At 34.6% G+C, this 12,993-nt stretch overlaps 1 protein-coding gene across 2 annotated transcripts in view; it reads right to left on the bottom strand.

Annotated features, from left to right (window-relative positions):
- FOLH1B (folate hydrolase 1B) overlaps nt 1-11,309 on the bottom strand; it is a 47,414-nt gene extending 36,105 nt beyond the window's left edge. The window contains exons 1-4 of one of the 2 annotated variants that reach the window (XM_011363285.2): nt 11,077-11,309; nt 8,761-8,860; nt 4,077-4,263; nt 173-274 (exon numbers count right to left, since the gene is read on the bottom strand). In XM_011363285.2, the coding sequence (XP_011361587.1) occupies nt 173-274; nt 4,077-4,263; nt 8,761-8,860; nt 11,077-11,194 (507 nt within the window). In that variant the 5' untranslated portion in view covers nt 11,195-11,309. The remainder of the gene's footprint in view (nt 1-172; nt 275-4,076; nt 4,264-8,760; nt 8,861-11,076) is intronic. The other variant, XM_011363284.2, reaches the window with a different exon arrangement.
- Nucleotides 11,310-12,993: the final 1,684 nt, after the last annotated feature.

Raw genomic sequence — 12,993 nt, 5'->3', positions numbered from 1 at the left:
TATGAACATAAAATAATATTTCTTTTTCCTACTAAGAAATTCTAGCTTCATAAATGTGGAAAAATGGTGAATTTGGATTATATCAAAAACCTCTTAATATATCTCTAATTATTGCTCGCATATATGATGGGGTTCTGACTGTTATTTTTATTTTATTGTATTGGATTTTTACCTCTGGCATTCCTTGTGGAGAGAAAGCGTTATAAGGTGGCACAACATTTGAAACATTTTCATATCCTGGAGGAGGTGGTTCAAATAATGATGTGTTCAAAATCTACAGAAACAAAATATAACAACCAGAAGTAAATCAGGTAAAGTTTGATTACTACAATCAAATAAAGAAAAATGTATATTATCTATTTTGTCAGTAGAGGTTAATCAATCCTTCGGTATTTTGAGAATGCATATCAAATACCCAGTACTGTGCTAGAAGCTGTAAGGCTTTCATAGAATGAATAAATTATAGACCCTGAGAGGATCTGTAGGCACCAGCTTTTGATTTAGAAGAAAAATTTTATTCTCCAAATAAAAATGACATTGTATAGTAATCTTAGCCACTTAAAACAATGCAAAGATAATTACTTAGGAACAAATTAAATATTAAATTCACTTCAATGAAAATTACATTTTTGAGGAATCCATACCTGATAGTACTTAGATATACTGAACAACATCCATTCTGAAAAGAACTAAAAACACTGAACCAAATATAAAATGTTATGTTATCTTTTTTTTAAGTGTATCATTGAATTGGGGAAAAAAAGCAAGAAAATAATCAGAAGCCAGAGAAAAAAAAAAAATGACGCGGAAGCAGGAATTCTGAGGTTAGCATTAAAATCTGCTTTTGCCTTAGCTGGATCTTTCTCCACGGGAAGCATACAAGAGTTAAAAGAGGAGTCCGACCCTGGTCCAAATAATGGAGACACCTGCATAAAAGCTGGGTCTTCAAAGGACAACATCCTTTAGGGCTAAGGATAAACTAGAAATAAACCTGTCCCACAAAAAGTAATGGTTTGTGGTAGCGGAGGAAAAAACCCTGCCAGGGAATCCACAATTCTAGAATTATGTAATTACTGATATATAGTAATCAGGTAATTTCCACCTTATTATATGATTTTTACTCTTACTTTTCTTCCCCTAATGCTTCTTTTTCTCCCCTCTACCTTTTTTTGGATGGTTAATTTTATTAGTTTTTAACTGAAAAATCCAATTCCTACTTAATAAAGTTACAGTAAATATCAAAATTAATGGTGAAACATTAAAAATATTTCCTTCAAGTCAAAGATATCTGCTATCACCACTTCTTTGCAATTTTATGCTCTAAGTCCTGGCCAGCACAGTAGTACAAAGGGTGATGAGAGCTGGGGAGTGAATATGGGCTAACATTATATTATTCTAACTACAGCATCAGTTGGCTACCTCTCTTGAGGCTAACAGAACCTAAAATGAAATCAAAGCAACTACTACCCTCCAAAACTTCTCACATATCCCAAATTTTCCATAATTTTTCTGTGGTCCACATAGTGTACAAACTCATCTGAATCACTGGGAACGATTGTAAGAGAAACTATACTAAAGTGCAATAAAAATCCATTTAGAAAAAAGTCATTACATCAGCAAGTCTTTTAGCCAAGAGAGTACTTAAACTTGTCTCACTTGATTTGCCTTTATACTAATCTTCGATTTTACAGCATTACTGAGCAAGTGCATTTTAAGAGTTTATGAGTTATTCTCACAACTAACAAAAGTTTTTTAAGGTCAAGGAAATGAGGTTTTTGGGATGACTTTATCAATGGTAGGCTACATACCAGTGAGCATTGCTCACTTTCCCAAACTCGCGAATATAGCCTCAAATTGGGTATTCTGATCAGAACTAAAAGAAGTTTGACTTACAAATTTTATTTACTTGTTATGACATAAAAAGGGCAATATATAATTCAACCTATATGGTATGTTACCTGTACATAAACAAAGGTAAAATAATGTCTGTATTTATTTAAAACGTTTCTGGTAGAATCTACAAAATGCTAATCATATCTGTTGCCTGTGGCAGGGAAACGTGTCTGTGTTGTGCAGGAGGGTAAAAGTTCATAGTTTACCACACATCTCAGTTATGAACAGTTAGTCACAATAACTAAACTACAGTGGGAGATGAGGAGGGAGTAAGAAGCATTTGTAGTTGAGACAGAGGATAAAAATTGAGCTGAACTGTCATTATGTCAAAAGACAACGCCTGAACCTGAAACACAAGTAATATAAGTATGCTCTTTAAGAAAATAGAGGTAAATAGCAAACGAATTAACTCCTGGTTAAATAGTGATTGCCTCAGGGAAGGGGGAAATACAGAGGAAAGCAAGGCACTTTGGACAACTACGTGATTCTTTATGTGCAAGTATAGCTTGGGTAAAAATAAAAATGAAAGTGAATAAGTACTTCAAATGGAAAAGAATTAAGTGCTCCAAATAAAAGATGGAGTGGATGAATGGAAAGAAGACAAGACCCTTATATGCTGCCTACAAGAGACTCACTTCAGATTAAAAGACACACATAGACTAAAAGGAAGGGGATGGAAAAAGATATTGTTTTGGTGGACCTAGAAGGTATTTAAGTCAGAAAGAGAAAGATAAATACGACACGATTTCACTTATATGCAGAATCTAAGGAATAAAAAGAACAAACTAAGCAAAATCAGACTCAGAAAAATAGTGTACATTTGGTGAAAGATAGAGTGGAGGGGGTTTGGGGGGCTGGGAAAATGGAGTGAAGGGTTAAAGAAGTACAAATTGGTAGCTGATAGATGGTCACGGGGATGGGGAGCACAGCATAGGGAATGCAGTTACCATTAATACACTGGCTAGGTGGAGGGTCAGGAGAAGGAGGGAGAAATCGGGGGGATCATTTTATGAACTATATAGATATCTAACCCAATGTCTTGTATACTTGAACCTAATTAAAATAAATAAATTTCTAAAAAATGAAAGTGAACTAATGATATAACTTTAAAATAATTAAGAAGTTTTAGGCAGCTAACACCATCCAGAAAAATCTCCAAAATGAAACTTCTACATGACATATTTAAATTACGTGACAGGCTTTAGGAATTTCATAAATGCTTGTAATGGCAAAAATAATGAAATGAAATAATAAAAGCAAAAGTATAGTCAAAATTGGGGGTGAAAAAGGAAAAAAAGAAATTAAAGTTTGCTATTTTCCTCACTGTACATAGATAATCCCCAGATATGGTAGCTCATGACAGAAGTTTAAGTCTGTATATTTTTAACATTGTCAACATTGATCAAACTGGACATATTTGAAACTATATATAATTTAGAAGCCCAAGCTAAGAAAAGGACCGTTGGAAGCTATCTAGACTGAAAGGGGCTATTTTAGTTAGGTATGGTAGCTATAAAACTAAGGTATGCTAACTAGGGATGAATATATATGTTTTATGAGCTTTCATACTGAACGTATTTCATGATAAGAAATATCTCAACTACTTATACTGTCTTCCCTTTCTCACATGCCCTAACTTGCAAACAGGGTTTTAATTCTTTAAACTAGATATCATTCTATAGATTTTCTCTCCAAACTCTCTTCCTCTGCAAATGCCCCCGTACAAGTTCTGGGCAGAGAGCTGAACATATGATCATACGAGTCATAATCATTAAGTATAATAAAAACCAGCGAGTTCAAACTACGCACTGGGTTTCCGAATTTCCTAGCAACCCCAAACCTATGCAATATCTTTTAAGGTCTGAAGCTATAAAAAAATGTATCTATTTCAGTTGCTTGGAAGTTAAGTAATATCTTATATTTTACATTAGTGTACAATACTAAAATATTTTTTAAAAAAAAACAGCAACTTTTTTCAAGCATTAATTTCTCAGAATCTTTCCAATATCACATTAAATTCAAACATCATAAGAAATCGATTACTAGTAATAATGATATTAAAGGCATTATTCACAAGTTTCAATAATATTGATTTATATCAATTATTAAAGATATATAGGGCATTCTTTCATAAAAGGTATTTGAAAAGAATAGATGGAGTTTCTTTTCTATATTTTTCTTACCTCATTTCCATTTTCATCAATTATTGAGATGTAGTTGGGATGAGTCTTATTTGGATAGGACAACAGGACATCATAATGGGCTAACTCAACAGAATCCAGGCCAAATTCTTTCCACTGAGATTGAATTTGCTTTGCAAGCTGAAAGTTTTGTTCTGTTCCTGCTAAATGTGGAATCCGTGTAAAATTACTGGTGAACAAAAATTGAAAGTGGTTAGAAATTATTATTTAGTCAGCCTTTATTCCAAATCAACAACCAAATAAGGCATATTTACATAAAAAAAATACTCTGAAATCTGATATGTTAAAATAGCAAAGTGGTAGTATCACTGCATCGAATAGATTTTCAAAGTGTATTTTGAAGTTTTCATGCTCTAATTTGTACTCATTCAAGAGAAAAAATGGAGAAACTGATCTTTGCAGAGAATTGTTATGTGAAACCCTGTAGACATGTCCTGAATGGTAGCTGAGGAAAATATATTCTTTACTTCAAGACCCATGTCTCTTGAAACTTTTGTGGATTACCTGTTTTTTTATTTCACTGTGTAAAATATTTGAGAGATAAAAAAAATTTCATCCAAAATACCATGGTGTGACATGCCCAGAATTACTGATAATTACATTTATTTTTAAATATCCAAAGTTATAGTCAAGTGAGAAATTTTTTCATTAGCAATCATTCATAGTCTTCATTAAGAAACATCTTAACATATTTACACAAGTTCAGACTAAATCCCTTGTACTCCATCCATCATGTATTGTAATAAAAATCGATGAGAATCAATTTGATCAGAAATATCTTTATCGAGTAAGTTATGAGGCCAAAAACTGGCTATCAGAAATATTTTCTTGAGTAGATTAATTTTTCATTTAATATGTCTAGATACTGGTGCTTTTGTTTGTTTTGAATTTTTCCCTCCTGAAAATTTGTCATTTCTTTCAAGAGTCAGCTTATTGGTATTTTCAACTTAAACCGCGTAAGGGGTGGGTGGGGAAAAAGAAAACTCCTCATATATCATGTAAAGACATTTATTTACTTCTAGCCCATGAACTTCTTGAACTTCATAAATATCTAGTTCTAAATAGGTAGGTTTTACTAAAATTAACACACTTTCATCCTTACAGCGATTTTAAGAAAAAAAGTAAGTAATGGTTATGATTATCCCAGTTTCAAACTATTTAATTCTACTGTGCATCTGGATTTTTTTTTTTTTTTGCAATTGAATTTTTGATTTGGTAAATCAGCCAATGAAAATAAGTTAATTCTCCCCCCCCAAAAAAAAACCTGTGATTAATTTTTATACTTATATTAAAAAAATTTAAATTGTATTTACAAAAATAGTATTAAAAGCCTCATTCAGTAAATTTTTAAGGGCTTAACACTTTACATAGAATTTCTAATGTGCATCTGAAAAATATAGCAACAAAAGAACACAATTTTTAAGAAGCAGCTAAGAAGTCTATGTATCCCTTCATCATTGTATACCTGCAGAGAAAACAGAGAAACAGCTAACATATTGCTATTTTCTTACATGTTGTACAGATCACAAACTGTAACATTACTAAAGTGGATACAGGTTATGCATATTTCCTGAAAAGTTGCTAGGGAACTTTTAAACTGGCTCACATAAAAAATACATAAAAATTTTAAAAAGAGTTCATTTCAGACTTTGTTATCATGAGTGAAATTCCTTCTAACAGTTTTGTCATTACCAACTATGATAAAACCAGGTGCTATGATCAGGGTTGAACCCATTCATTCATTTGAAGCAAGGCTGATTCTGAAAAAAATAGAAAAAATTTTAATTTCTAAAGATAAATAAATCATATAAGTGGTGTATTAGAGGTTTGGCCACTAACTTGTGTAATCTTGGTCATGTCTTAAGTGTCTCATCTGAACATGGAGAGACTACTGCTATCTCATTACTTTACAATTTGAGGCTCAATTAGATAACTGATATTAAAAACGGTCCTGAAATCTTATGTTGTTTTAATCAATTGAGAAATTATGTCACAAGAATTTGTTGATCCTACTGGAATATCAATTTTTTAAAAAAAGTAATAATTTGGAAATTATCCAAAATATCCAACAACTTGTATTTTTAAAAACTGGCTCATATATTTTTGCCTGGCTAGAAAAGTTTAAATACATCCCAAGTATCATCACATTATCTCAATTAATAAAAGGAGCTGTTCGTATTCCCCATTATAATACATTAAATCTGGTCTACAAATGATGGACCAGTGTAGACAAAAGTTAGATGACTTAAAGGCAGCTAATAAAAGGTAGAACTGGTATTCGAATGCAGATCAGTGAAATTCTGAGACCAGAGGTCTAACACTCTTCTAAAATAATCTCATCCTTCTGAGTGTTAAAGGACAGCCCCTCTTAAATAGATGCAAAATAGTAAACAGATCTGAGAATCAACCAGGTGTTTATAAAACTGAAGGGAAACAAGACAACACTGCACCTCAAGGGAAACTGAAAAGGCAGCCCCTTCTTAATCCTCCCAGCCACCACTGAGAAGCAAATAATTTAGTAGTGGGGATTTCTAGTAGCAGAGCAAAAGGTTATAAAAGGGGACAAATGAGAGATCCAAGACTTAATGGCCACTGACCTATGGGTATAATTAGATTCAAAGCTTTCTGATGGACAAGTGGCATAACTGGAAATCTGGAGGGTACAAAAGGTTTCTGGAGATTCTGCAGTCCTTAGAGGTATAATGAGGGTTCTCATAATCTCTTTCGTGTGTTATGATGAAACATCCTTGAATTCTGAACAGTTAGAAGAGCTTGGTCAGGGACATGGAGAATAAGCAAGAAGCCGAGTACTTGGATCTTGCTCAAGGTTTCAGGAAGACAAATAAACAAAAGGCATTTGTTTTTCTTTTTTGCCGGTCAGTTCATGCCACAGGTTAGAAAAGGAAGAAGGAAATAGGGACAGCACTTCTGTCCAGGAGTAAATATTAAATTTTGCCAGACCTCGTTTTCATTATATTTATTATACTTAATTATAGCTAATAAGTGCAAGAGGCAGAGAAGAGGAATTTCCACAAAATTTAAGCTTAATGGTCTCTCACTTGAAATGGCTCTTCTAAAGACCTAGAAGGTGCCCTAGAAAATTTTTAATCAATTTTAATTTTATCATAATTAATATAGACATTTATATGATTATGTGTGTACATCTATAGGTATATGTTTATGTATATATAAAACCAATTTTTATTTAAAATTATATCTTGTATAATTTTAGGAGTCACTAATGACTCCTTCACTCACCTAGACTTCAAGTAGTTTTGGACACATGCGCTAAGCTGATTTGTTTTTTTTTTTTTTAAAAAAAGAGACTTTATATTTTGAAAAGCTAAATATTCTAATTAATTATATATAATCATTCTATATAAGTGTTAATTTTAGTTGCTTTGCAAACACTTTTTAAATTTACTCATTTACCTCTTTAACTGTACATTAGAGATAGCTGTTTCAGGATATAGGGAGCTAGATTTTAAACTATGTCACATATGCTAATTTCATCTTCATCACAACCATATCATTATCCTCATTTTATAGATGTGGCAAGGACTGCTCAGGAGGGTTACATATTCACTCATAGTTACTTTGCTATCAATGGGCAAAGATGGAATTTAAACTTAAGTATGTCTGACTCTGAAGTCCAAGTTTATTCTTTTGACTAGAATATACTATCTCCTTATAAAACAGGAGTCAGAAAACTATGTTCCACTGACCAAAACCAGCTCGCTTGCTGGTTTTGTACAGTTCACAGCTAAGAATGGTTATTACATTTTCAATACGTGAAAAAAATCAAGAAGAATAATACTTTGTGACATGTCAATTATATGAAGTTCAAATTTTAGTGCCTATAAATAAAATTTTATCAGAACTGCTACACTTATTGGTATTTTCTATGGCTTTTTTATTTTTTAATTAGAGTTGACAATGTTATTTTATATTAGTTTCAGATGTACAGTGAAGTGGTTAGACATTTATATAATTTATGAAGTGATCTCCCCAATTAGTCTAGTACCCACCTGGCACATACATTGTTATTACAATATTATTGACTATATTATCTATGCTGTAACTTCACAACCCCATGACTATTTTGTTAACTAACAATTTGTACTTCTTAATCCCTTCACCTTTTTCACTCAGCCTCACAACCCCTTTCCTATCTGGCAATCGCCAGTTTGTTCTCTACTCTGCTGTTTTGATTCTGATTCCGTTGTTTATTTTGTTCTTTAAACTCCACATATACATGAAATCATTTGGTGTTTGTCTTTCTCTGATTTGTTTCCCTTAGCATAATGCCCTCTAGGTCCATTCATGGCATGGCAAATGCTAAGATTTCTTTTTTTTTTTTTTTTATGGCTGAGTCTATGTCTTTTGTGCCACAAATAGCAGACCTGTGTAGTTGTGACAGTGATCAGCAGACATAGAAAGACAGACCCTTTACAGAGTCTCCTGATTCCTGTTTTAAAATGTCTATAATGATAAAGTTCAGCTGGACAGCATATATAATCCTGTCCAAATGATACAAGATTTTCAACAATAAAACAAAAAATATAAAAGTCAATGCCTGTATATGAAATATCAGATCAAAACTTCTAAACAGAATAATAAAAGTTTCCAACAAATTGTCTATATAAACTTTCAAGTATATGCTTACTATAAGAATTTTTTGATGTTCTCAGCTTTCAATTCATCCAAAAATGTCTTCACATTATGCTGTGACACGTTAGCTGCATTGGGGGCTTTTATAAACCATCCTGTAGAATACATACAAATATAAGAATGAGAAGTGAGCTCATAGACAGGAGCTATTTTTCCTTATTGTTGTATCTATCATATATAAAACGTAAATTTCCAAAGACCTTTAATCGAAATTTTCTGAAATTTAATTTCTCTTGCCTACTTCCACTAGAAAAAAAAAACATGCACCCAGACTTTTAAATTCCAAATCAATCGTAACATATTTTTCTCCAGTTTCAATGGTAAGATCCCTGTTATTCCAAGAAATGTGTTATTGAGAAAATGAGCACTAAAATTAAACATGTTTCAACTAATGGGTATAAACAAGATGTCCAGAAAATTAAGGTAAAAGGAGATCTACCTTCTTTCTCTTTAAAGCTTCTATCCCCAGTAATTGTTCTCTGCTGATCCAGAATAAGCATTTAGTCAATGCTTATAATGAATTATGAATATATTTCAAGTATATAGATTATTTCAAAGAGTTGAAGGAAATCCAGACTTATAATTTGTTCAGATACTAAAACTAAAAATATGCTGAGATTTTGTTTTCATTTGAAGTAGGCTTTAGAAGTTCAACTTCCAAAGCTACAGTGAAACTAGGATTCATCCAACATCGCTGTAAGACTCACACAAGCCAGGGGCAATGGGTATGTTGATGATGTAGAGAGGTTTACCCTTGAGGGAAGTAGGGTATCAGTACAGGGTTTATATAGAGAAATGACAGGATCTGGGCATAAAATAGTTAACAAATCAGCACCCAGGCAGCTTTCATGGAGCTTTCTAGTTAATAACAGCATACATACACACAGGCATACTGAAATAAATAGTTGGTAGCAAATGGAAATACAGTTCCACCGGTACTAAAACAAAGGATTAGCCTATGGGATCAGGGAAAGACAGACACAATGAGGATGAAATTCTTGACCTGAGAACTGGAGAAAAAACAGGATGAAGAGGGAGGAGGGGTGGGAGGAGGGACAACAAAGACTCCTAGGAAAAAATAAACATTTTACTAAAAAAACTATTCTGTTAGCCACTGAGCGGTGAATACAAGGATGGAAGCCTGAGGGCAATATTAAGAAAATTAAAATTCCCTCAAGACATGCAGAAGATTTGAATCCCCATGTCAGCTATTTCCCATTTTTACAGTTGAGAAAATTGAAACTGAGCCCCACAACCCTAGCAAGATGTTAGTTACGAGCAGAGTGCAGCTCAGAAGTTTTTAAATGACTCCAAAGTCATAGAGCAAGCAAGAAGAGAGGGAGGTTGAGTTAACCCAGCTATCTATGCCCTGTATTATATGTAATATAATAAGTATTATAATCTAAATCCCAGAAAGAGAATCTAGAATTTAGAGCATGGGCAAACTACCAGGCAATACCTCAGGCTAGTCCTGTGCATTAATGTCCAATGAGAAGCAGTTCCTCACCAAGAAAGAATAAAGAAAAGTGCCAATTCTCCAATAAGTGTGCTAAGAACTTTAGATGTTATTTCATGTACTATTCCAAATAAACTGTAGATATTATCATCATCATAAAGATTGAGAAACTGAGGCTGAGAGTCTCGGTAACTTATTCAAGAACACGAAGAGTCAAAATTAGAATTTAAAAGAGGACAAGCTCGTCTGTGTTGCTCCTGGTTTTCTTAAAGAGTTGGGTTAAATATGCAAATCAGTATATAGGGGACGATGCAAAAGTACTGCAGATAAAGACCTGTTCCGAGAGCTGACAATAATGTCAGCCAGTTACTAAACGTTCCTCTTATTATTTACTCCCAAGGACGAGAAAAGCGAGGAGAGCAAAGGGCTTCCACGCAGCATTGAGTGCCCTGACATCCACCTACTGTATAGATGAAACAGCCCCAGGCACACGACTAGATACAGACCCCAAACAGTAAGTCATCCCTTGCTTAGCACCTTGGATGACCTGGTTCAGTTGCCCCAGAGACCTGCCGCTCGCCCTGAAACGTACCAATTTCTTCAAGGGATCGAGCGAGAAGACCTTCTCAAGTCCAGTTTCAGGGGCTCTCCTTTCTACCCATTACCCTGGGTGACTGTCCTACGATAGATTGTCCAGAACCCAGAAACCTCCACCTAACTCGCCAGGGCTCATCCCCACCTTCCCCCTAAACAAACCACCCTCCCGGAGACCCCACGTAGCAGTGGGCCCACAAGTCCCGCAAAGCGCGGAACTGCGGGTAGGCTCTGGGGTGTGTGTGGCGAGTCTGAACCTACCCAGGAGGAAGCCGAAGGTGAAGAAGACGGCGGCCAGCCCCAGCACCGCAGCGCAGAAACAGCGCTGACGGTACCAAGGGACAGGGGTCGGGTCAGTTTCGTGAAGGCGATCCCACATCTCCGCGCGGGGCGGCGGGGCCTCCTGGGACTTGCTCTTACGCTGCGGCCCCACTGCGGGCCAGAGGCTTCCTCCCGCTACTGCCGCGAGGATCCACTCTCAACCCCGGCGTCTGGTTTCTCCGCCCTAAAAGTCTTTCTAGCTTACTCTCAACCAATCCCAACAAGAGAAAAGCAGTAGCAGTCGCCAGAAGAAAACCCGGCCCCTTTGGAGGGGCGCTAAAGTTTCTTGTGAAAAGTTCTAGCTCTTGTTCATTTAAAAATTAAAGAAAAAAGAAAAAAAGGAAGGAATGAAGGGAGAGAAGAACGGAGAAAGAAGCTATTCTCCTTTCTTTACTCCCAGACCAAAATCCGATTCACACACACACACACAAAACTAAGGATTGACCATGTAATTCAATAGAATGCGCCCCCTTTGTCTGCCTAGGAAAATAGATAGGGACTTGACTCCAGGCTAGTTGGTAGACTAGACTAAATTATCTCTCCAGGAACTAATTTTATTAGCTCTGAAGTCCTATTTAATACTCTATGACACTATAATGAATAAAGTCAAGTAGAAAAACTGGGTTCAGTTCTGGCTTTGTGTTGGACAGTCAAGATGGTGTCAACATGAATTACCACTGTGTTCTTCTAATGAATATTGTTGATATTAATAAGCTTTTAGTCCCTCATTCCCCCTTTTATATAACAAAACCATTTTTAAAGAAATAATATTGGAACTTGATGAGGGCAAATTCTTCGGTTCAAGCATTCATTCGTTCATTGAAAGTATATTTATTAAATAGTTATTCTATGCCAGAAATTATGAGTACAAATATATGTAAAATAAAGTACCTGATCTCAAAAAAGATCACAGTATCTGGGAAGATATACAAGTAAATGCAGTTACAATGTAGTATAATAAATATTATAATTGAGAGAAACGAGAGCATCCAACTGGGTTTGGCATTATTCTTCTGCAAGCCCTTATGTGAAAACACTTCTATCATCTTTCTTCAATAGTTGAAGAAGGAAGCATAATGTGGTCTAATGCTTATCAAAACAAACATTTGCCAGGTTTTGGGGGAAAGTTAATCAACTACACTAAACCTTAGTTTCCTCATCTGTAAAAGGGAAATCATAAAAAAATGACAACAGAAAAACCTAGTGTGGCTTGCATAACCACCTAGAATTCTTTGGGACAAAGTCCTGATAATTACATGAAATAATTCATGTAAAGCATATAGCACAGTGCCTACTGTGTGGAACATGCTCGTAAAGTTAATTGTAAAAAGGTATGTCTTCCCCACTAGACTATGAGCTCCATGAAGGGAGGAGGACTCCTTTTTATAAGATTTGACAGATGTTCATTCATTCTCTGACATTAATGCACTGATCTATCATTTTCTTCAATTTTCATTGTTAGCCTTTCGTTACACATTTTACTCTTTTATTTTCTTTCAGATTTTAAGCTCCTTGGTGCTAGAGGTTCCTGTCTATTTTCCAGAGTTATACAATGGCCAGCATATAGAAACATGCTAAGCAATAAAGCAATTATGAGGTAGGTATAAGAAATGATTACTGTTATTGAAAAACTTTAGTCAAAATGGGAAGACAGGGCCTAAATAAAAAGATAAATAATATCAGAAAGCAGAGATTATAAACCAAAAAGAACATCAACAGTTCATGTTCAGGAAAGCATTATGGGCTCCTTATTCATACTCAATGATTCATAATAACCTCAATAGCTCTTGCTGGAAGAATATCCTGAAATATTTCATAATGACATGTGCTCATCTATATCTATATCTATATACATAT

This window comes from Pteropus vampyrus, unplaced genomic scaffold (assembly GCF_000151845.1).
Source record: "Pteropus vampyrus isolate Shadow unplaced genomic scaffold, Pvam_2.0 Scaffold84, whole genome shotgun sequence".
Classification (NCBI taxonomy): Eukaryota; Metazoa; Chordata; class Mammalia; order Chiroptera; family Pteropodidae; genus Pteropus; species Pteropus vampyrus.
Note: the sequence above shows the minus strand (reverse complement) of the source record. Positions and strands in the feature narration are given on the sequence as shown.